The 24,616-nt window shown below is 52.3% G+C and overlaps 1 protein-coding gene across 1 annotated transcript; it reads left to right on the forward strand.

Moving 5' to 3' along the window:
- Positions 1–4,534: 4,534 nt before the first annotated feature.
- On the forward strand, positions 4,535–22,598 carry Leo1 (LEO1 component of Paf1/RNA polymerase II complex). Its single transcript, XM_004835397.2, has 12 exons — positions 4,535–4,703; positions 7,949–8,704; positions 11,200–11,304; positions 12,293–12,387; positions 12,895–13,040; positions 14,249–14,333; positions 15,699–15,793; positions 16,306–16,440; positions 17,723–17,858; positions 19,026–19,212; positions 20,796–20,893; positions 22,370–22,598. Exons 1-12 carry the CDS (start codon positions 4,646–4,648, stop codon positions 22,469–22,471), a joined length of 1,998 nt encoding a protein of 665 aa, XP_004835454.1. The 5' UTR covers positions 4,535–4,645; the 3' UTR covers positions 22,472–22,598.
- Positions 22,599–24,616: the final 2,018 nt, after the last annotated feature.

Consider the following 24,616-nt stretch of genomic DNA (forward strand, 5'->3'; position numbering starts at 1 on the left):
GGCACAGAGGGCTGAACTAATAGCCTTAATTCAAGCCCTAAAGTTAGGTCGAGACAAGGCTGTAAACATCTACACTGACAGCCGGTATGCATTCGCCACTGCCCATGTGCATGGCGACATCTACAGGCAGAGAGGGTTATTGACATCAGAAGGAAAAACTCAAAAATAAAGAAAAAATTTTGGCCTTATTGGAGGGAATTTGGGAACCCAGGGCGTTGGCCATTATTCATTGCAAAAGCCACCAAAAAAGAGACAGCTTCGAGGCCCGCGGTAACCGAGAGGCCGATGATGCAGCCCAATGAGTGGCCAGAGAACCAGTGGGGCCAATAAACATTGTGCCCACCTGACCCTTTGGCTACCTGCCAAAAAGACCGACATATATCCCAAAAGAGAAAAAAAAAAAAAAAAACTCCAAAAGTGAGGGGGTACAAAACTGAACTCAAGCTGGGGGAAAGGGACAAACGAACGAATTTGTCTCCCCCAAGCCCTGGGGTGACAACTTGTTCATCAGTTACATCACTTAACTCACCTGGGAAAATCAAAGTTAAAAAGACTAATGAGCTCTAAGTTTTCAATCCCAGGACTGACCTCTATGGTCCAGGACATCAGTTCCAGGTGTCAGGTGTGTGCACAAGTAAACTCCAAGATGAGACCAAAGAGCAAAGGTAATTGACTATGGGGAAGAGAGCCAGGGGAACATTGGAAACTTGATTTCACCAAAATAAAATCCAGCAATAGGTCCAAATATTTACTGGTATTGGTTGACACCTACGCAGGTTGGGGAAAAGCTTTGCCCACTCCTGGAAAATCAGCCAACATAGTAACTAAGGTTTTGCTCCAAGAGATAGTTCCCCGATTTGGCATCCCTCGTTACCTGGGGTCCGACAATGGGCCTGCCTTCCCATCACAGATATCCAAATTGTTGACAAAGGCACTACATATCGATGAGAAGTTACACTGTGCCTATCGCCCACAAAGTTCAGGGCAAGTGGAAAGGATAAATAAAACCCTGGAAGAAACCCTGACTAAATATGTTCTAGAAACTGGCAGTAAGTGGCCCGATCTGCTTCCTCTAGCCTTGTTAAGAGTTAGATGTGCCCCACATGTTGACAAGTTTACCCCTTTTGAAATCTTGTATGGGAGGCTCCCGCCACTCCTCCCTAAGTTAAACCTTGAACAGATAACAGAAAATTCTTGTGTTTCTTTACTTCAGTCTCTTCAAGCCTTACAGATTCTTCAGAGTGAGATCCAGGCTACGCTACAACAGGCTCTAGAAAAACCCTTTGCGATGTTCCAGCCCCACTGTTTCAAGCCAGGAGACCTGGTCCTGATATGCCAACATCAGACTAAGAGCCTCAAGCAGCGTTGGAAGGGGCCATTCCTTGTTATTTTGGTAACCCCCTCCGCAGTCAAAGTAGCCAGGGTCACAGCTTGGATTCATTACACCCAGGTCAAGTCAGCACCAGCAGAGAGCCCAGGGCCAGCACAAGGGAAGATCCTAAGTGCCCCAGGAGACTTAAAGTTAAAATTGGGAAAAGAGGATTAGTACTCTTGGTATCTACTCTCTATCAATCATGTCAGCTTGGGGGAACAAATTAACTTATTTCTTCCCCGTTCAGAAACTTGGGAATTAAGACTAACTTTTAGTGGAAAAATTCTGGCAAGAATAGAAAGAGGACCTGACCAATCCGAGGTCACCTTTACTGCTAGCTTATGTCATATGGTTGAGGAGGCCTGGTATAATGGGAATGGGGGCTGTGCAAAATCTGGGTGCTGTACTCTCACTAAATGGGAACTCCATCCTGTCCAGTACTATGTATGTCCAGAAAATGAAGATCCACATCGTGATGGTAACGGCAATGACTATCATTGTGCCCAGTGGGGATGTGAAACTATAGCTCCTTGGCCCCTTCAAATTACAGATCCCTGGTTAAAAATGTCTCCCACCACCATATATCATGATAAACCCTGTGATACTGGCATATGTTACCCAATTACCATTACACCCCAAAGACTGAAAGATCCTGGGTGGGTAACTGGAAGGACATGGGGAATTAGATTACATGTATCTGGGTGGGATCCTGGGTCAGAATTTACCATCCAGTGAGGTCACCAGTGGGTTGAGTGACCTATGGGGCCCAGCAAGGACTTTGCTCTACCTATCCCCGTAGCAAGGCCTAAGCCTGTGCCCTCGCCTACTCAAAAACCAAAACCTCCACTCTTCCAGCTATATTACAAGATAAAACCCCCACCCCTGTGCTGGAAGTGTTGACGAGCATCCATTTACTCCTCAACAAATCCAGGCCTGAGGAGGCTAAACATTGTTGGCTCTGCCTTGACCCCAAGCCCCCATATTATCTGGGATTGGGGCTCATGGCTACGCCAGACTAGTCTCCCTCAACAGGTGGTGATTGAAGCCACCCTCGACTCAAGTTGGGGGACATCCAAGGAAAAGGAACCTGCCTAATAGGAACAAATTACAGTTTAGACACATTGCCTTATAGAGATCTATGTAATAATAGTTATAATAGTCACCCTGCCTCAGGCCCCTGTTACTACAATGCTCCAGAAGATGCTTGGTTTGCTTGCACCAAAGGCTTGACTAAATGCATTCCGAAATCAGTCTTGGTTACCCAATCTGCCACTTTATTTTGTGTCAACGCGTATGTTGTTCCACAAGTCTTGTATTATAATGAAAAAGGGGGCTGCGAACATCTGGGATTAACCACTGAACACTATAGGAGTAAACGGGCTGCCCCGTTTTAGTGCCCATTCTGGTGGGATTAGGAATAGCCAGGTCAGCGGCTATTGGAACTTACTCCCTGATCCTTCAGGACACAAATTTTAAAGCCCTAAGCCACCAAGTAGCCAGAGATTTGGGTCATCTGGAAGACTTGATCTCCAGATTAGAGAACCAGGTTGACTGCCTAGCTGAGATGGTCCTGCAAAATCAAAGGGGACTTGACCTCCTGTTCATGAAACAAAGAGGGTTATGTGTAGCCCTAAGAAAAACCTGTTGCTTCTATGCTAATCAGTCTGGTGTCATTAGAGATACCCTAGCTATGGTCAGGGAAAATTTAAAGACTAAATATCCTCAACACAAAGATCAAAATTGGTTTCAAAATCTATTTGACTGGTCCCCATGGTTAACTACCTTAGTTTCTGCTGTAGCAGGCCCCCTAGTTATCTTACTTCTGCTTTTGCTCATGGGACCTTGCATTATAACTGCTCTGACTAAATATGTTAGACAGAGGGTTGATGCAGTTAAACTGATGGTGTTGAGACAAAATTATGAGATTTTAGAAGACATTTTAGAAAAAAAATCCAAAAAGTAAATACAGAAATCAAAGACTTGGTTAAGTTACAAGAACCAGTTGGGAATGAAGAACCCTAGTTAGCAAGACAGACTCCATATTGCTGCTGCCCTTTAGGTGAACTCAGAAGGAGGAAGGTTAAAAACCTCCTCCCCTTAGAAAACCCCTTTAGAAATAACAATCAACTATTGTTTTACAAATGTTCTAACAGCAGGACGTTCCTCTTCTGTACCTTTTGCTTGCTTTGCTAGTTCTATCCCATGCGGGGTGTGTGGGGGGGTGCCTAGCAACTGTTGGCCTCAAAGGTGTATAACACATGTTTGTCTAACCCCAGTCGGGGCTCGAGTCAGATGCTCAGCTCAGGTCCCAGCCGATAATAAACTCCTGTGTGGATTTAATATCGGTCTCTGGTTGGTTCTTTCTCTCTGGGTCTAACAGTTAACATATACATACATATATATTTTTAAGTAAATTAACATTTGGAGGGAGGGAGGGGGATGTGAGGGGCGCGGATGGAAAGGGAATTAAGATGTGTTGTGTGCCCTGTATGCTGCACACATGGACTACAGTTAGGAAAGGAGACTATGGTCTTGGGAGAATTTTTTCCCAGTACTCTAGAGAACCAAAGTACACGGATAAGCTATGAACAAACAAAACAAAACACCACCCATGAAAGCAGTGCTCACTCCAATCTTCCCTCTGCTCAGCTGTAGGGTCTATCTTTGCTCAACCCATATCACATCACATAGCATCAACTGTGTTGTCTGCTTCACTGTCAAGATGTCCCACCCACACACTGCAGTCTGTATAAACTGGTTGGAAAATGAAAATAACTTAAAAAATAAATTATCTGGTTGGCGTGGTGGCAAACACCTGTCGTCGGGCCGCCGAGGCAGGAGGATCGCGAGTTCCAGGCCGCCCTGGGGAACTTCGTGAGTTCAAAATCAGCCTGGACCACATGGGACGCTGACTCAAAAACAAAACAAAAACAAAGGAAATCTGCTTTGATTACGAACACAATAACTATCAGTAGCTGTCACCCACGTAAACAGAGAGGTCTTGGACTCCTCCACAACTTCTATGAGGAGAAAGCAGTCCAGAGCCCAAGCCCGGGCGCCCAGCGGAGGACACTGCAGGGGACAGCGTACCGCAGAAGGCGACACGCCAGCCAGGGGCTGGGCTTCCGGCCCGCGGAACAGGAAGTCGGTCACGGTCGGAAAGCAGTTCCCCCCGTGAAGCTTTGCGATACTGTCGCGTCCCGTCGGCTCCGAGCCGTAAAAAGCGGCGCGGTGGCCCCGGCGGCGGAGGTGGCCGCGGTGCGGTGCGGTGCGATGGCGGACATAGAAGACCTCTTCGGCAGCGACGCGGACAGCGACGCGGAGCGCAAAGGTGGGGCCCAGGTCTCCGGCCGAGGGGCGCTCGGGGCGTGTGCGGGCCCGGCCGCGCCCCTTCTTCTTCAGGCGGGGCTCTCAGCGCCGGGAGCGCGCGGTAGTCGCAGGAGCCGCTGCGGGGGGGACGGGGACGGGGAAGGGGGCGCGCTCTGCACGGGAGCCCCGAGGAGCCTGGAGGCTGCGGTGCAGCACGGGGAGCAGGTGGGTCTCGGCTCAGGGAGGAGTCACGGAGGGCCTGCTGGTGGCTGGCTGGCTGGACTCAAGTTCACGGCGGGGCGGGGGCTGGGGGTAGAGGGAGGCAGGTGTGTTCGTGGTGGATGTTCCTGGAGACTGGAAGTATCCCGCGCTGGCACTGTGGATATGCAAGTTTGAAGTACAAAGAAGAGTTCTTGGAAGTGAGAAAGAGCCTTGCACCACGCTCAGAACTCTTGCAGCCCTCCAGGCTCAAAGCAGCGTATCTGTATACATTTTTTCCTTAGCTAAGTGCATTGTTGTGGTTCTTTCTTCTTTCTCTCCTCCATTTCCCTCAACTCCACTTTATTCATGATTTTCGGAGCTTAGTGAAAGGAGCACGGGGTGGAAGAGGTACAGAGTACTGCATTCTGGGGTATGGGCTTCTGCTGGATGGATGGCCAGGATAAACATGTTCCAGCTCCGTCCTTAGGTGTTGGGTGTATAATGATGAGAAGAACCACCCCCCAGCTTACACTGATGCATAGTGCATATCTGGTAAGTACTTGGATGGGTAGAAGAAGCATTTAGTGCGTTCCCATTGCAAATCCAGAGTATAGGGAAGTGATGTGTAGAAACTCTTGGTTTTCTGGGCCTTGTTTTTGTTTTTTAAAACCTCCTTATAAGCCTATTGCAGCTTTCTTCCATCTCACTGTTAGGTACATAGACTCTCTAAGGTTTGCTCCCAAATCTGTCCTACTGCACTTGAAGTTTGGTGTTGTTCCTGAAGGTGGTATGGATGTGACAGGGTAATTCTTTTTATTGTTTTTGGTTTTGCTTTTTTTTGTTTTGTTTTGAGACAGGGTCTTGTTTTGTAGTTTAGGCTGGCCCTGAACTCACTGTGTAGCCCAGGTTAGCCTTGAACTCAAGGCAATCCTCTTGCTTCTGCCTCCCAAGTGCTGGGATTACTGGTGTGCACCACCACACCTGGCAAGACATGGTAATTCTTGTTATGCCTGGCATATTTCATTATCTCCCTGGGCTGTGAGAGTTGTGGAAAATAGATGACAAGCTTCTTAGAACAATGCGTAGAGTCTGCCTAGACAGAATGTGCTGTTTTATAAATGTGCTAGATTTTTAATTTCTTTCAACATTGTGTGATACTTTTCATGGTATAAGTGCTGCACTTCCCAAGTTAAATTTATTGCTAAGTGTTTTAGTCTTTTGAATACTACAGCAGGTGGGATTGCTTTCTTAATTTAGTTTTGGATTGCTTATTGCTAGTATATAGGAATACAACTGATCTTTGTATGCTGATCTTTTATCCTACAACTATGCTCGGTATATTAGCTGTCATATAGATTCTTCAGGATGTTTTATGTGTAAGGTCATGTTGTCTGTGAATAGATGATAGTTTTACTTTTTCCAGTGTCCATGCTTGTGTCTCTCATTGTACAGTCTCTCTGGCTAGTACTTCCTGTAACATGATTGTTTTGGTCCTGATTTACAAAGAAAGGACTAGGTTTCATCATTGTGATGTTAGCTGTGTGGTTTCTATAGATGGTCTTTTTTCCCTTGGTGTGGGAGATTGAACCCAGGTCCTCACAAATGCCCGGCAGATGCTCTGCCACAGGCCCACACCTGCAGCTCTTTTCTTTTCTTCTGAGACAGCATCTGCTGAATTGCCTAGGCTGGCCTCAAACGAGAGACCCTCCTGCCTCAGCTGGGAGCCACCACTCCTGGCTCGTACATGCTCTTTATCTTGTTGAGGAAATTGCCTTCTCTTCCTAGTTTGTTGAGTGGCTTTATCATGAAAGGGTGTTGGATTTTGTCAAGTGTTTTTCTACGTCATTTAAAATGATCACTTTTTAAAATTCTTGATATGATATTTGGTGTTTAGATATTGAGCCACCCTGTGTTCCTAGAATAAATCCCGTTTGGTCATGGTGTATGTCCTTTGAATATGCTGTTGGATATAATTTGCTAATTGGATTATTATTATTATGGGTTTTTTGAGACAGAGTCTTGCTATGTCGTGCATGCTGGCTTTGAATTCACTGTGTAGCCCAGGCTGGCCTTGAACTCATGCGAATCCTCCTGTCTCAGACTCCCAAGTGCTGGAATGACAGGCATGCACCACCAAGCTCGGCTATTATTGTTTTTTGAGACAAGGTCTTGCTATGTAGTTCACACTGACCTTGAACTCACTATGTAGTCCAGTCTGGCCTTGGACTCACAGAGATCCTTCTGCCTCAGCCTCCCAAGTATTGAGGTTGCAGGAGTACATAACCACTCCTGGCTGCTGATTTTTTAAAAGTGAGTTTTGCACCTGTATTCATGGTAGGTATTGGTCTGTAGTTTTCCTAGGATGTTTTGGTCTGGCCTTGATGGCAGAGTCATGTCGGCCTCATAGAATGAGTTAGGAAGCAAATGTCCTGCCACTTCAGTTGGTGGCAGAGTTCGAGGCAGTAGGTGTTAATGCTTCTTTAAGCTTTTGATGGGGTTTCCTGAGGAAGCCATCTAGTCCTGGGCTTTTCTTTGCTGGAAGCTTTCGCATTACTGAATGGATTCAAACTCTGTTTTAGATCCATTCAGAATTTCTGTTTCATCTTGAATTGGCTTTAACAGTTCCTATGTTTCTAGACCATGTGAGTATTATAGCTGTGGTGCAGTGTTGTTTATCGTCTGTTTCTATAAGGCCAGGTGATGTCCCGTTTTTATGCCTAATTTCAGTCCTTTGAATCTTCTGCCTTCTTTTCTCTGTCAGTCTGGCTAATTCTTGTCAGTTTTGTTTTCAGAGATACATTTTTTTTTTTTTTTTTTGGTACCGGGGATCAAACTAGGGACTTTGCAGTTGCGAGGCAGGCGGCGGAACCACTGAGCTAAATCCCCGGCCCTTCTGCTTTCTTTTTGAGATCCAGCGAATTTCCCTGGGTCCTGCAGCTCTCCGTCTCCAGCTTCCGGTGGCTTCTGCCCGCTTCTCTGCCAGCTTCCTCTCTGCTTGGATGTCAGGTGCCCCTCACGCTGCTCCTATGTGCTGGCTGACTTTACCTTGTGTTGTGTGATCCACAGACTCTGATTCTGGATCCGGGTCTGAGTCTGACTCTGATCAGGAGAATGCGGCGTCGGGCAGTAACGCTTCTGGAAGTGAAAGTGACCAGGATGACGCAGGTGACTCGGGGCAGCCGAGTAACAAGGAGCTATTTGGTGACGACAGTGAGGATGAGGGGGCGTCTCGACACAGTGGCAGCGAGAATCCTTCTGAGCGATCCGACAACAGATCAGAGGCCTCTGAGCGCTCCGACCGGGAGGACAACGATGGCTCTGATGTGGACCAGCACAGCGGCTCAGACGGCCAGCAGGAGGATGAGGACGAGGACGAGGACGAGGGCCGCAGGTCTGAAGGTGGGAGCCACCGCTCAGAGGCAGACGGCTCGGAGAAGGCTCATTCAGATGATGACAAGTGGGGCAGAGAGGACAAGAGCGACCAGTCTGATGATGACGACGACGAGAAGATGCAGAACTCGGACGAGGAGGAGCGGGCCCAGGCATCCGACGAGGACAAGCTACCCAACTCGGACGACGAGAAGATGCAGAACTCAGACGACGACGAGCGGCCCGCGCTGTCGGAGGAGGAGAAGGCCAACTCGGATGAGGAGCAGCCAGCAGCATCTGACAATGAGGACGGGAAGCAGAACTCTGATGATGACGAGCGGCCACAGGGCTCCGACGAGGACAAAGCACAGATCTCCGACGATGAGCGCCCACAGGCCTCGGACGAGGACCATAGGCCGTCGGACGATGAGGAGGAGCAGGACCACAAGTCAGGTAGGCTGAGAGAGTGGGGTGGCTTGGGATGGGCATTGGGGCCTAGCCTGGCCTGTGCCTTTCCTTCCCTTTACCTCCTCTCCCATCCCTCCTTTTTCACCTTTGCCAGCTACCCATTTGGCTGCTTTTTAGTCCAACTTGTCTTACTCACTCTGCCCTCCCTGGGACCCAATTCCCAACACCTGCAACAGAAGGAGGAGAGGTTTACTTTGGCTTACGGTTCAGAGGGTTCAGTGCATGGTTGGCTGGCTCCAGGGTAGGACAGCATGGCTGAGGAGAGCTGCTCGTGACCTGGCAGACAGGAAGCATATAGGGTCAAGGGCGGAGCTGGGGAGGGGACAGAGCCTTCCCAGCCACACCCCCAGGAGCCCCTCTTCCCACCAGGCCCTGCCTCCTCACAGTAAGTTGGCCGTCAGTCCCGTAGTCCAATCATCTCTTGTCTGTGAGCACATGAAGCTCTGGGGAACATCTAGAGCTAAATCACAATACTCCTTTTATTCGCTTTCCTTTCTGTTTGTTAACTGATGATGGAGCAGAAGGAATGACTGAGGTGCTTGATAAAGACTTGAGTTGGCTCCATTTCCACAGCTACCTAGAAAGCGCAGCTTGCAGCTGGTGAGAACAGCCCTTCCTGGAGGGAGACACCCCTGGGTGTCTCTGGGAGGCCTGAGAGGTGGGCGCCGTGTCCAGCTTGGCGTCTGCATCCAGAGGTGATCCGACGCCCAGGAAAACTGATCCCATTCACCGGAAATGAACGCACGTGATTGAAGTGCACAATTCTGTGTCTTCCTCCCTGATCGATGACTGTGCTTTCCTGGCCGAGTCTGCAGTAGGGGCCACTCAGTCAGGCGGCTGCCCAGTCCACGATGTCGGGAGGTGCAAGCTTGCGGGGTGGTGGCAGGGACAGTGATGAGCTGTGAGAGCCGCACTGTGCCCCTGCTGGGTCAGGCCCCTGCCCTGTGCCTCTGGCGTGGGTCCCAAGTGCCTGGCCTACCTTCTGTAACAGTTGGCTCTGTCCTGCTCACATCAGCACAGTCCTCAGAAGACAGTGAACGCAGACACCAGGTTCTTGGTGCTGTACAGCAGTCAGTCACCTCTCTAGGGGTCCCCCGGAAGTGACACCGGACACTCATTTCTGCGAGTGACCACACGCGCTCCGGCCCCGTCTTCTCAGGGCACTCTCCCGCTCCCCCGTCTGGGACACTGACCCCCGGACAGGGCAGAGCCACGTGTGGCCTTGTCAGGAGAGGGCGGACAGTCGCGGGGTGGCTGTGGTCTGTGGACTACGGCCCAGGCAGAGCAGGGGTGTTTGTACCTGGACCAGAATCTCTGGGGCCACGTAGTGCTTCCCAGGCGCCAGCGAGCGAGGTAATTCAAGATTGGAGTCACAGTGGGGAACCTGGTAACTGGTGACTGCTTAACTCTGAGCTCTCTAGTAGACTTTTGCCAGGTTTCAGATACACGGCTGTACCATCCAGAAATCATGATGTAGCTGCTTTTTCCTTTCCAAAATTTCACCTTTTTTCTCATTTATAATGAGTCATATAAGTTTGACCCTAGGTTTCAGTATTAATTTTCACATTTCCCCTAAGGATTTCTGCTGACAGCCGTTGGTGTTCTTTTTTTAAATGTTTTTGAAAATTAATGTCCAGTAAAGTTGACTTTATTTTGTGTGGTGTGGAAGATCAAATTGAGGGTCTTGCTTATGCTAAGCTAGTGCCTGTACCCCAGCCCTTTAATTTTTTGGTCATTGTGTATAGTTTTTTTGTTTGTTTGTTTTAGTTTTTGGAGACTAGGTCTCACCGTGTAATCCAAGTGGGCCTGGAACTTGCAGCGATCCTCCTGCCTCAGCCTCCCCAGTGTTGAGATTACAGGCGTGCACCATCAACACCCAGCCTGTGTGTATGTAGTTTTACTAGTGTTAACACATATATAGCTTTTTGGGTTTTATTGTTGTGGGGTTTTATTTGTTTCTTACAGTACCGGGGATTGAACTCAGGGCCTTCTCACTGAGCTACATCTCCGGCCCTTTTTATTTTCTGTGATAGGATCTCACTAGTTGCTAAGTTGCCCAGGCTGGGCTTGAACTTGCAGACCTCTTGCTCATCCTCGCAGTGCTGGGATGACAAGCATGTGCCTCTGTCCTCAGCTCAAATGTGTAAATTTGCGTGACCACCACTGCAGTCAGGACAGAACAGTTCTGTCACCTTGACACTCCCTCTTCCGTCCCTCCCACCTGCCCGTCTCCCCCACGCTGTACTTGAGCCCTGTGGTCAGTAGAGGCCTGGCTGGGCCACCTGGCGCCTTTCCTTGGCATGATGTGTTTCAGAGTCGTCTGCAGCGCATGTGCATGAGGGGCTCTGCCCTGGCTGCTGCTGGGCAGTGTGGCATCTGGAAGCTGCCGCCGCTCACTTGTCCCCATGTCACTTTAAAACATGAAATTCAGGCTTTGATGCAGCTGGGGTCATGCACAACTTCTAACTCTGCTCTTGTAGAATCCGCAAGAGGCAGCGATAGTGAAGACGAAGTCTTACGGATGAAACGCAAGAATGCGATTGCATCGGATTCCGAAGCAGACAGCGACGCTGAGCTGCCCAAAGGTGCCTGTTGTTTCCTTCTGCATGAAAGTGTTAGGTAGTTGCTGAGACAAAATACCCGACACCCAGAGTTAAAGGGGGAGGTGAATTTGGCTCATAGTCTATAGAGGTTTCAGTCCATGGTCAGCTGGCTGCAGGGCAGGATGGAGGAGCAGCACTTCCTGGCCGCAGAAGAAGGAAAAGCAACAAGGGGCCTTACACAGCGCCTTCCAGTCCCTTTTATCTCATTCAGGGTGCTTAGGGAGGGCAGTACTCAGGCCCTTAATCCTAGTGCCCTCAGGCCTAGCCCTGCACTTTGAATCAATTGCACACTCAAGATTCAGTCACCTTTAAAAAACCATGAGAAGTCCTGAGTTCCGATCCCCAGTACCAAAAAAAAAAAACCATGAGGCCCAGCCGGGGATGTAGCTCAGTGGCACCGTGCCTGCCTTGCAAATGCAAGGTCCTGAGTTTGATTCCTGACACTGGGAAAAAGAAAAGCAGGAGGCTTTAGGGGGACATGGAAGCACAGGCCATCAGTGAGCTGAGGTGCGGTCCCTTCTCGAGGTGCTCACCCCAGCTGTGGGCCCAGAGAGGCAGAGAGGCGCCACTGCCTTGTTGAGCTGGACCGAGGCCCTTCTGAGGGGGAGCGGAAGTAACCCTGTCTGTCCTGCAGTTTGAGTCAGGATGGTCCCAGGGCTCCTTGTTCTTAACGGTTAAATGTCAGACTAAGGATAGACTCTGGCTGGTACATGACTGATCCCAGCACTCGGGAGGCTGAGGCAGGAGGATCATGAGTGCAAGGCCCGCCTTGTCTCAGAAAAACAAAACAAGACGTAAGCTGTGTGCCCATGTGTGTCACCTGTCCCTGGGCTGCCCCTGCTCTTGGGGACACGGCCTCCACGCAGGCTCTGAGATTCGGCCCAGTTGTGTTTTGGGGGTTGCAGTGTTGAAACGCTTGGCTCTGAAGCATCTCAGCGATCACGCCATGCGTTTCCCTCCTGCTTGAAAGACAACAGCGGCACCATGGACCTGTTCGGAGGTGCAGATGACATTTCTTCTGGGAGTGATGGGGAGGACAAGCCGCCCACACCGGGGCAGCCTGTGGTGAGTGGCGTGAGCGGCCTTGGGAGTCTGTTGGGGTGCCGTTCAGCCCTTGGGCCCTGGGCTTCGTCCCCTGCACCCCGAGAAAGTAAATCGGGCAGAAGCAAAGGGCCTCGTCCCCCAGGAGTGGACACTGATAAGCGAACTCAGCGGGAGAGTCCAGCCAGCAGATGGCTTCTCAGTCTGTAGGAAGCGCCTGGCCTGGAGGAGTAGAAGCGACTTCCCGAGGGGGCAGCCTGTGGGGCAGGGGCTCCAGGGCCACTGGCATGGGAAGTGGAAGTGTGGGTCCCCCGGGTGGACACCTCCCGTCTCAGGCATCACCTGGCGACTCCTGGCCGTGCCCTCTTCCTCCATCGGACCAGGGCCCTGGTGTGCCGGCCGAGGACAGAGAGATTCATCACAGGGCAGAGGGCCCTGTCCTGCTCTGTGCTTCCTGGGAAGTGTTTCTCAGGGCTGGGCGGAGCGGGAAGGAGGAACAGTGGGAGCTCTGAGCCCCCGGCCTCTCCTCAGGATGAGAATGGATTGCCTCAGGACCAGCAGGAGGAGGAGCCCATTCCTGAGACCAGAATAGAAGTGGAAATCCCCAAAGTCAACACTGACTTAGGAAATGACCTGTATTTTGTCAAACTGCCCAACTTCCTCAGTGTGGAGCCCAGGTGAGGGAAACCAGTTTTTTTCTGAATTTTTTTTTTTTTTTTTGGAATGGGGATTGAACTTGGGACCTTGTGCTTGTGAGGCAGGTGGAGGCACCACTGAGCTAAATCCCCAGCCCTTTTTCTGGATCTTGAATAGAAACAGGTATTTTTATTACTTTACAGTGAGTTGAGTTGACTAATGACAAAAATGACAAAAAAGAATATACATTCTGAGATAGGAAAAGGGTTCATTACTTATAAAGGAAGCGTTTGATACTCATGATTCTGTTTTAGCAGCATGATGCTTTCTTATGAAAGACAGAAATCACAAGTCTGTCTTAAAGACTTCTTTTTAAGATACTGGGGATCTGGTGTGGCCCCTCACACATACCAGCAAGTGCTCTGCCACTGAACTACATCCCAGCCCCTTTAAATGTATTTTGAGACGGCCTCACTAAGTTGTCCAGGCAGACCTCAAACTTGTGATCCTCCTGCCTCAGCCCAGGTAATTGGAATTACACTGGCTCTTCCAGACACTTTTGACTAGTGTAGCCCTAAAAGAACTGAAATTAGCCAGGCGTGGTGGCACATGCTGTAATCCCAGCACTCTGGGAAGCTGAGGCAGGAGGAACACAAGTTCAGGGCCAGCCTGGCCAACGTAGTGAATTAGACCCTGTCTCAGAAACACAGTTTAAAAAGGGCTGGGGTGCAGCTCATTGTGAAGGCCTCAGGTTCAGACCCCAGCTCCATAAAGAAAAACAAAACCCTGAAGTTTTTGTTTTTGAAAGGGATGAAGTTTGCTAGAAGCAGGAGATGTCCACTGAATCTGCCACTGCTGTAGATGAGCCACGGGCGTTGCATAATGAAACGGCTGGCAGGTGCTTACTAAGCTGGTGCTCAAGCTCGTGTGCGACTTAAGTGTTGATGTGGACAGCTGGGATGTAGGTGGCCTAAAGTTGGGAAGGCTGTGTAATCAGTAAAAAGTGTCTTGGATATTTAGCCTTGCTGGTACTTTCTTTCAAGCAGTCTATGTGAACTCCACATTTTAAGAAGTTGCAGTAATTCGAATACTTCTTGAAGCTGAGCGTGAAGATACTTGGCCATCGTGGTTTTTAAAATTCCATTTTAACTTTTTGATATGCTGGTGTTTGTAAATAAGACACATCGTTACCTAACAGTGATTGTCTGTAAATCTGTCTGTCCATCATTTACTCTAAAACACTTCGCAGGCCTTTTGATCCTCAGTACTATGAAGATGAATTTGAGGATGAGGAAATGCTGGATGAAGAAGGCAGAACCAGGTTAAAATTAAAGGTACTGTCCCTTACTATACTCTTTCTTTCATGAAGTAAAATCCGAGGTCGCTAACGTGAAACTTGAGCATTTGAAAATGTTTGTTTCCTCTTCTACTAGCCAAACAAATCATCTGCCTGTTCAGAATATTTTTAAGGAAATGATGTAGTAGTTGAGAACCTAACTTTACCTGCGTAGCACGGTGGGGTAGTGCCAGACATATTAGCAAACGGGAACCTATAAAAATGTCGCTTCTCTTTAGAAAATGTCCCTTCTCTAATATTTTTCTTACTGTTAGGTCTTTTGATGCTTTTTTAAAAATTGGCAGCTGCTTCCTTCAGAACAGTAATTACTGTAGTTAGGTGTTAGATGTTTAGAGCTACCTTCACCCAGGCTGTTGGTGAAGCGTTGGGAACTTCTGAAGAGGAGGTTCTCAGGGCTTAATCTGCAGACAAATCATACACAAAAGGAGAATTTACTGCTAACACTTCTCCGTGGCCGGCCCACCCTGTGTTCTCCCGATGTCCTGCGGCCCGAGAGAGCTCTGTTGTCCCAAGTCCCCAGGAAGGTCTCCTTGGTCGCCGGACTTTGCTGGGCAGGCGCTGCTCTGTCCTGTGGGACCGAGGGTTCTACAGGAGGCGACAGCTCTGAGGTGAAACTGGAGTGTGCACTTTAAATTCTCATGTCCTAAGGGTTTCCCGTCCGTTCTGTGATCCTGTATGTGGTGTTATCGACTAGGGAAAGGCAGCTTCTCCCTGTCTTTGTCTCTGATCCCTTGCGGTCACTGAGGTGGTTCCAAGGATGCTGCTGATGACCTCATGCTGCGAATGAGCTGAGGTTCCTGAAGCCCCGCCGAGTTTTTAATTCTGTTCTGTATCTGTCTGGTGTCTCCTTGCCGCACTGCTCAGATGCTTAGGCTCCCAACTCTCCAAACCTGGGGTCCGATTTCCCTGGGACATTTCTTGAGCCTGACTGATAGGGGGAGCCCCGGCCTTGTTGGCCTTGGGCAGGGTTTTCTGTCTCGTTCATGGGCCCCTGAGCTCTGAGAACTGACCTCACACAGGCCCTCTGCTCTGAGTTGGCCCGCAGGCTCGGGCTCTGTCGCTGTGTGCACGGCTTTGGCTGGGTCTGAAGCCTCCCAGGCCAGTGGCAGATGGCGGGCCAGGCTCAGTTTCCTCTGGGGCTGGGACACTAGGAGCTCAGAAATTCACCGAAGCCTCGTTTTTTCCTGTTTTTAATTGTTCAGCATTTCTAGGTGATTAAAGTGAGAGGATTTTGATTATTTTTCTGTCATGCTGTACACGAGGTCATTCTGATTGTGTCTCTTGAGAAGAACATCAAGGCAGTTAAAGTGCAGTTTTCTAAGGTATCGGTATTTTAACGCAGGTAGAAAACACTATCCGATGGCGGACTCGCCGCGATGAGGAGGGAAATGAAATTAAGGAGAGCAACGCTCGTATCGTCAAGTGGTCAGACGGCAGGTGAGGCCAGCCGCGCCGGGCTGAAGGAGGGGCAAGTTGTGCCGTAGGTGCTTATTTGGGGCCCTCTTTTGAAGAGACAGGTCTTTCTGTGTTGCCCAGCCTGGCCCAAACCTGGGCTCAAGCAGTCTTCCTGCCTCAGCCTCCCAAATAACTTGGGACTGGGTTTAAGCCAGAGTACTGGGGGAGAAAATAAAAGGATTTCCATCAGTTACTCCCCGTGGTTACCTAGAAAACCTGAGAGGAGTAACAGGTTAGATGGGGTCGTGCGGACTGAGGGAGACAGCAAGTGACAGTGTGCTGAGGTGAGGTCATCCTCTGGCACGGCCTGAAGCTCGGGAAGGTTGGGCTGCCTTGGCCCTATGCCCGCCCCTCGCAGCTGGGCATTTGGGGATGCTGTCCTCCGGGCTGTGGCAGAGCTGGTGTGTGCTGTCCCCTCCGAGTCTGAAGAGAGGAAGGGGCCGGGAGGTTGGAGGTGGAGCAGCAGCCCCAGTCTGACTGCGCTGTGTCCCTAGCATGTCTCTGCATCTGGGCAACGAGGTCTTCGATGTGTACAAGGCCCCGCTGCAGGGCGACCACAACCACCTCTTCATCCGGCAGGGCACCGGCCTGCAGGGACAGGCAGTCTTCAAGACGAAGCTAACCTTCAGGTAACTGCCCACCGGAGCCTGCTGCTCCCTTGTCTGGTTCGCCATGGCGCAGCCCCTGAGCCACTGTGTCAGGTGTTCTGCCTCAGGGACCGGGCTGAAGAGAGATTGTCGTGTAGTCCATTGTCATTTGGTCACTCCAGCAGCCACCACGTGGACAGTGCGCACCCCCTCGTGACAGAGTTCATCTGAGACTGAGCAGCGCCTGATGTGCACCCTGCAGGCGGGGAGGGCACTGCCTGCACTGTGGTCACAGCAGCCCGTCCTCTTAGAGGGCCGCGGTGCTGGTGGTGACTGGGGAGTGTCTTGGTCATAGCCTGGCGCTGTGTCAGGTGGGCTGTGTTGAGTCCTCCTCCTGCTGTGTGCTGTCCTAGTCTGAGCTGTAAGGATGCTCCCACAGGCACCCACAGCAGATCTCGGTGTCCTTTGGAGCTGCAGCCCCTCTGAGCTGTGGACCCTGTGCTTCTGGAAGGTGCTCTCCCCTGCTAAACTACCTCCGCTGGCACTTGTTTCTCACTGCTCTCTTTTTACATTAATTTACTTAGGCACAACGCTCTATGGTCTATACATAAGCTGGCACATAATAGCTGGTTTCGTGGTTTTTATTTTTACTTTGTGAGGTTTTTGTTTTGTTTTGTTTTGGTACCGGGGATCGAACTCGGGACCTTGCACTTGCGAGGCCAGCCTGGAACCACTGAGCTAAATCTCCAGCCCAATTTTTATTTTTATTTATTTGTTTTTTGGTACCGGGGATTGAACTCAGGACCTTGTACTTGAGAGGTAGGCAGCGGAACCACTGAGCTAAATCCCCGGCCCAATTTTTATTTTTATTTATTTGTTTTTTGGTACTGGGGATCGAACTCGGGACCTTGCGCTTGTGAGGCAGGAGGTGGAACCACTGAGCTAAATCCTTGGCCTCTTCCCCTGATTTTTTAAAAAAGAAAACATTCTCTAAAATCTGCCATAGTTTAGAAGAAAGAAAAGGCACCAGGGGCCGGGGATTCAGCTCAGTGGTTTCGCTGCCTGCTGCGTAAGCACAAGGACCTGAGTTCGATCCCCGGTACCAAAAAAAAAAAAAGAAAAGGCACCAGGAAGTAAAAGCACAATGGCCCTTTTTCCCTATACCTAGTGAGAGGACAGTGTCTGGACTTGCAGCATGGAGCCTGCTCGCTGTCCCTGTCTGCCCTGGTGACGTGGATGTGGCCATTGGTGTCTTGTTTGTGGCCTGGGTCTGAAGGCCATTCGTGTTTGGCGGTAGTGAGATGTGCTTTGCTCATTTCCGCAGACCTCACTCCACAGACAGCGCCACGCACCGGAAGATGACGTTGTCACTTGCGGACAGATGCTCAAAGACACAGAAGATTAGGATCTTGCCAATGGCTGGCCGCGACCCCGAGTGCCAGCGCACAGAGATGATCAAGGTGGGTGGCCAGGCTTTGCCAGGGCCTCCTGGTAGCGGAGCATGGTGTCCCCAGGGCAGCTCAGCCTCCCTCCTTTCCTGGAGTGGTTCTGAAGCATTGGTCTGGTACTGAGCTGCACGGCGATGGTGTGGATCAGGCCTGGGGTGTGGTTCCCTCCCCTGGGAGCCCAGCTGCACAACGTGACCAGAGTAGCTGAGCCTCCACGTTACTTCCCAGGTCGTTACCCAGCTGGATTTTGGATTTGGTGTAGGATCAGCATGAGAAGTCAGTGGGAATGCTAAAGATTGGAAGTGAGGGGCCTGGAATGGGCAGTGCCTACTGTGGACCCCACAGTGTAGGCATGGGCTGGGTGTGGCTCTGTTCTTTTTCTGGTGCCAGAGATGGAGGCCTGGGCTCTGCCCGCCGGGCAGGTGCTCTGCCGCTGCCGCAGCCCAGCCTGGCTGCGAGTTCTTCGGAGCTCAGAGCATAACGCCTGCTGGTGGGTTTTCAGATGGCCCCAGCTTGTTCCGCATGGTCCTGAGCGATGAAGGAGGGCTTGTGTCCCCCAGCCGGAGGGGGATCTTCCCTCTGCAGCAGGGCGGACCCTGCAGGCCTTCCCATGGCCGGAGCCCCTGCTGTGCCCGTGTCTGGTATTTTCTCCACAGCAGTCAGGTCCCAGGAGCCAGGGTCCCCGTGCTGGCCCACCCCTTCTGCGAGGCCCCCAGCACTGGGGGACATGCCGTAGGCCTCCTGCACACCCTGTCGCTCTGTGGAACGCAGGCGCAGTTGGCTGTGGGGCCCTGGGGCTTGCAGCACCAGGCATGCTTTCACGAGGCCTCTGCATGGCCTGGGCCGCTCCGTCAAATGCGCTGTGTAGAGTTGGTAGCTGAAGCACTAGAGTTGCTTGTGATGCTGGGGCACTTGAACAGGGCGCCTTAGAGAAATGCCGGAGTCACCCTGACTTCTCCCCTTTTCACTCTGTGAACCCCAGCAGCTGTGTTCAGCACACAGTTCTTGGGGCCAGAGTGCATGGGTGTGGCGCTGGGGTGGGACCACTGGCTACCAGGGATCTGCCAGACGCCCTCCCTTGGGGGCTCCGCTCTCCCTAGCACCCAGGTCCAGCTCTCAAGTGCCCTGGGACTGGGCTCCCAACACACGACATCTGGTTTGTGTCACCCTGCTTTGCAGAAGGAGGAGGAGCGCCTGCGCGCGTCCATCCGCCGGGAGTCGCAGCAGCGCCGCATGCGGGAGAAGCAGCACCAGCGTGGGCTGAGCGCCAGCTACCTGGAGCCCGACCGCTACGACGAGGAGGAGGAGGGTGAGGAGTCCATCAGTCTGGCTGCCATCAAGAACCGCTACAAAGGCGGCATCCGCGGTGAGTGTCCATCCGCTGGCTCTGGCCTTGTGCTCTGGCTTTGGCTTTGTTTCCGTGCCGGGACCTGGGCTCCGTGGTCTCCAGGGCCAGTGTCGGCGGTGCCTCTCGACTGCAGCCTTTTTGGGGACACGAGGCGGGAAGCAGCTGCCGCCGTCCCGCCAGACCCCTCCTGTTTGCCAGTCAGAGTTGAACTGTCCCACCTTCGCTTTGGTATCAACCAAAAGCCAAGAAACGGAATTATTTGGAGGATGGTTTCGTCCGTGCTCCTGCCTTCGTTCCCTTCTGGGTGGGCTCGGTTTGTGGGGGTAGCTTCTCTACAGTACACCGGGCGTCCTGCCTGGCCGCCACACGGTGCCATCATGTTTGCTTTTGTGACTTTGCGCTTTTTTCCCAGTACAGGGGATTGAACCCAGGGCCATCATGCTGAGTTACATCCTTGGCCCTTTTTAAAAACTGAAATTTTGAGGCAGGATCTCACTAAGTTGTCCTAGGCTGGGTTCAAACCCAGCCACTCAGTGCTGGGATGGCAGGTGGGCCTCCACGTTGGCTGGCTCTGTTCTTGTTGAGGAGACCTGAGGCTTTGAGAGGCTCAGTAACTTGCCCGAAGACAGGTAGGGGTTAAGTGGCCAGCTCTGGCACCGAGTTGCCGCCTCCTGAGACGCTGTTTTCCTGTCCTGCCCAGGGTTCCCGTGGCCAGCAGCGACATGGTGTGTGGGAAGAAAGCGTGCACTGGGTGGGTGGACCCTGGCCCGCCCTGCCCTTGGTCCTTTGCTGCTCAGCTGGGTGGCCCAGAGGTTCAGGGACCCCGCTGGCCTGGGCCGTGCGTCCTGTGGTTAGTTAGGGCCTGAATGACGGCATGTGCGGTACTGAGCCCAGACCCTGGTGCAGAAGGCGGCTGCTGCCACAGCTGTCGTGAGTCACTGTCCTTCTCATCGGCCTCAATGGTGACTTCCCGTCTCCACACCGGCTCCTGTCTGGGTGAGGCCCTGGGCCAGCTGCCTCTCTGGGAGCTCCAGGAGTCACAGTCTGATGCTGACTGTGCCCGAGGACCATGCATCTGCTTTTGTCCCTGTGGAGCAACAAGTTTTAAAAGCACCCAATTTTCCTTTCTCTGAGCACCCTGCAGAATGAACAAGCATCCTCGCTCAGACTCCTGCAATGACCCAGTTGGCCTGTGGGCCTGTGTACCTCACACACCTGTTCTTTATTTGGGGGTCATAGTACAGACTTTGTTTTCTGGTCAGCACTAATTTCCCACAGAGGAAGGTAGTGGTACGTTACGCCACAGAAAGATGACAGAGCGTTAAGGTTGCAGCTAAGGACCAGCCAGGGGTTCCGTGGCCAGGCCCCAGAGATGAAGCCTGGCCAGCCCATCGGGTCTCGTCCGCTCGGGCCGGGCGGGCTCACATCCCCCACTTCCATGTGCAGAGCGCTCCAGAGAGCTGAGTCTTGAGATTACATGTTTCAGTCACTCAGTTCCTCTGGGGAAGGTGCAGAGACCTAAGTGCTCTGCAGAAGGGAGACGCTGGAATGAGCCCATGACCAGCTCCGAAAGCCACTCAGCCTGGTTGCTTTGCTTTCAGAGGAGCGCGCCAGGATCTACTCCTCAGACAGCGATGAGGGCTCGGAGGAGGACAAGGCACAGCGGTTGCTCAAGGCCAAGAAACTCAACAGCGATGAGGTGAGTGTGGGCTCCGGGTGGCCTTGGCCCCGGATCTGGCCCAGGGTGAGGTGCCCTTGGCCCTGACATAGGTGGGTGCGCAGGGCCAGGGGCTCCCGTGAGGTGACAGCTTGGTGGCATGTTTGCGATATAGGACTGTTGGGGACAGCATCTTCATCCAAGAGATGTTTATTCCTTGGCAGGCAGAAATGGTGACTAAGAATCGTGAAGTTCCAGGGACTCTGTTTATTCTTGGTTTCCTCATAAGTGAGACTTTTCTTCCTCAAGCCCCGAGGCCTAGCAGAGCTCCCCTTGGCTGGCAGGGGCAGGTGTGGGACCGCCTGACTAAAGCCGGCCCTTCTCTGCCAGACCTCTCCTCGCTTCCCCGACAGCAAGCACTGTCCCCTCCTGGCCAGCTCTGCATCTCAGGTGGCATCACCCCATTCTGAGGCCCGGCCTGGGTGGTAGTGGAGGAGAGGTGCAGCTCCCGCCTCGGGTCCCTCTGTTTCCCAGCAGTCTGGGTGTGCCGTGTGGGCCGGGGACTCGGGGCAGGTGGCAGAAACAGGAAACGCTGTGCACCTTCTCCAGGGGGCCAGGTTGGCCAAGGGGAGAAAGCGCTCACTGGCCCGTGCTGGCTCCAGAGCTGGGGTGCAGGCGTGGGGACTGGGGTGGGCTGTGCTGTGCTGTTCCGTTCCCAGGCTGGGGAGGGAAGCACGCCAGGTGGAGGGCAGGACTCGGGCAGGAGCGGCCGATCCTCGCAGCCGGAGCTGCCTGCTGCCCGCTCTGTCCCCTCCCCGCTCCGCAGCCTGACCCGACCTCCGGGGCCCCACCTTCAGGTGGCCAGTGTGTCCACAGGGCTGCACTCAGGCAGTGAGCATCCCTGCCTTAGGCCTCATTCCCCACTCACACACGGCTCAGGGATGGGTTCCTGCCACTTTGCACAGGGAGCATCCATTGTGCCCGGCCGCACCGTGAGGTCACCGGGGTCTGCCACGTACTTGGCCCAGGCCCTAGAGTTGGATATGAGCCCTGCAAAGAGGGGGCCCGTGGATCTGAGAACTGGTCTTGACTTTGAGCGGGAGTTTTGTTCATCTGGGGAATGTTCTTACTGAAACAGCGATGGAGTTTCTAGAAAGGCACTGAGCACTGAGCTCACGGCTGCTTTATTTGTTTTTGTTTTTGTTTTTGGTACCAGCGATCGAACTTGGGACCTTGCGCCTACAAGGCAGGCGGCGGAACCACTGAGCTAAATCCCTGGCCCCTCATGGCTGCTTTTGAGAGGCCATCTTAGAAATATTGTTTTGACTTTTAGATTTTAAAAAATTTTTATTAGTACACATTTGCAGTACATGATTACATTCATCATGGGTTGACTTTTATTTATTTTTTGGGGGTGCTGGGGATGGCACTCAGGGCCTTGCAGGCAGGTGCAGCCCACTGAGCTAACTCCCCAGCCCCAAGTTAAATTTTAGAGTTTTGAAAACGTTGTCTGTTTAGGAAGGCGAGCCGTCTGGAAAGAGGAAGGCAGAAGACGATGACAAGGCTGGTAAGAAGCACAAGAAGTATGTGATCAGCGATGAGGAGGAGGAGGAGGACTAGTGCGGGGGGGCTTTATGTATGGATTGTACAGTTTGCTGTATAAACATGTAAACATGAGCTGTTTTGATTTAAATGAATTGATCTGCATTTGTGTAATTTTAATTGTAATAAAAAACCTTGAAGGGCACCCTGCACGTCTAACTGGCTGGTTTTGTTGCCACCGCTTGGAAAGGACTTGCTGAATCCCCCACGCTGCTCCATCCGTCCCTGCCCGTGCTCCGACGTGGGGTGTGTGGCACACAAGTCCCCCTGGAAGGAGCCTTCCCACCCGCCCTCCTGTGGTCATGCCCGGTGTCCCTGGCTGGTGCCACCAAGCCTGCGCTGTTCGCGTCTTCCTTCTCTGCCCCTCCGCGCCCCCTCCGTGTCCCTGAGTAAGGACAGTCACAGGGCTGAGGGCCAGCTTGGGCCCAGCGCCCACTCCTAGTAACGTGCTAAAGAAACCCAGCTGCCAAGCAAGGCCACCTGAGGTTCTGGGTAGACCGTACTGGTTCCCACCCCACTGCAGTCATTTGAGGGCAGGGTGGCTCCTTTTTAAAAATGATCTTTTTATGCTTTAGTTTTGATCTTAACACTGCCTTGCAGGGCTGGGCTGCGGCTTGGCAGGGGAGCAGATGCTCGGAGCACATGAGGCCCGGGTCCAGTCTGCTGCAGTGCCGTTGGCCTTGTAGGTGCCAGAGCATTCCTCCTGGACGTGGAGACACGGGAGCCTTCTGATGGGAGCAAGGGGAGTATCCTGTCACGCCGTCCTAGCCAGAGGGGCCCCAGGAGCTGTGTCACCTTAGTTTGGGTGCCCTGTATGACCCAGCTGCTTTCCCTGCCCTTTGTTAGGAGGGCTCCAGGGCGCCACGTTCAGAGGGCATTAGACTCCTGCCTGGAGTCGGGTTTCCATTTGCTCGGGAATCAGTGCCTATGTGTGATGTGTCTCGATCCTCCTCCCCACACCTCGATTCTTCTTGGGAAGATTTAGAGTTTGCAGCATTTTGTCTTTGAGACAGGGTCTTATTATGTAGTTCTGGCTGACTTCAAAGTCATGGTGATCCTCCTGCCTCCGCCTCCTGAGGGCTGGGATCATAGGTGTGTACCCCCAGGCCCTGTGATGGTGCTTATCTGTGTGCACTAATTTTGTCCTTATGGTAAATGCAGTTGGGCGTCACCTGAGGCCTGCCCCATAGAAAGAAAAGTGACATCACCGGACAGAGACCTGAGTCCCTGTTAGATCGCCATCAGAGCTCTTCCCTGCCTGTCTGAGACCTTGCTGTGCCCGACCTTTCCGAGGCGGCAGACTTGAGTGTGTGTGCGCGTGTGTGCGGGTGTGTCAGTCCCTAGGCTTGGCCTCCGTCCCCAGACCCATCCTGTCTTTCTTGCTCTGTGCCCAGCCGCCCTGGAGGCACTGAAGGAACTGAGCCTGGGCACGGAGGGTGCCGCTGGTCTGCGGTCCTGAACTCTCGGCCCCTGGGTGGGGCCCTACAGTCAGCAGTGCTCGGCAGCTGCTGTGCTGTCCCCAGGCGCAGTAGCCGCTGACGGCTGCTCTGTCCTGTGTGTGGGCCATGCCAGGCCTTTCAGGAGATCGGGGTTCAGTGCGTGTGCTCTTCCCAGCTGGCTGTCACATCTGCCGTCTCTGCGGTGCCTGAGAGTTCTCTGCGTATATTTAAGTAACCTTGCTGACTGTCAACCTAATTCGACTTCTTCTTTAAATACTAAATTCTGCTGGGCCTGGTGGGGCACACCTGTAACCCCAGGACTTGGGAGGCTGAGGCAGGGGGATCACTTAAGAGTTCCACGCCAGCCGGGACCGTACAGGGAGACCTCATCTCAAAAAACAAAACAAAACAAAACAAACCCTGGGCTGATGGCTTCAACAAAAAAATGAAACATATTTGATAAAAATTTTTAAATACTCCATTCTGTGCATACAGATGGTGGGTGTGTTCTCCGTCTCCTGACCTGAAAGCTGCTTGCTGTCTGGAAACAGGTCTCAGCTGGGCCAGGTCCCAGTGCAGGTTCCCCAGGAAGTGGGAGCACAGTGGTCTGTGGGGGTCAGAGGTCACACGCGGCTCAGGGCCCCTCACCTTGGGGCCATGGAGCTGAAGACATGGAGGCTTCTGTGGGCCACAGCGCTGACAGAAAGCAAGCCGCACATCACTG

This window comes from Heterocephalus glaber, unplaced genomic scaffold, assembly GCF_053883595.1.
Source record: "Heterocephalus glaber isolate CG9 unplaced genomic scaffold, H.glaber_assembly_v1.0 deba00000122, whole genome shotgun sequence".
Taxonomy (NCBI): Eukaryota; Metazoa; Chordata; class Mammalia; order Rodentia; family Bathyergidae; genus Heterocephalus; species Heterocephalus glaber.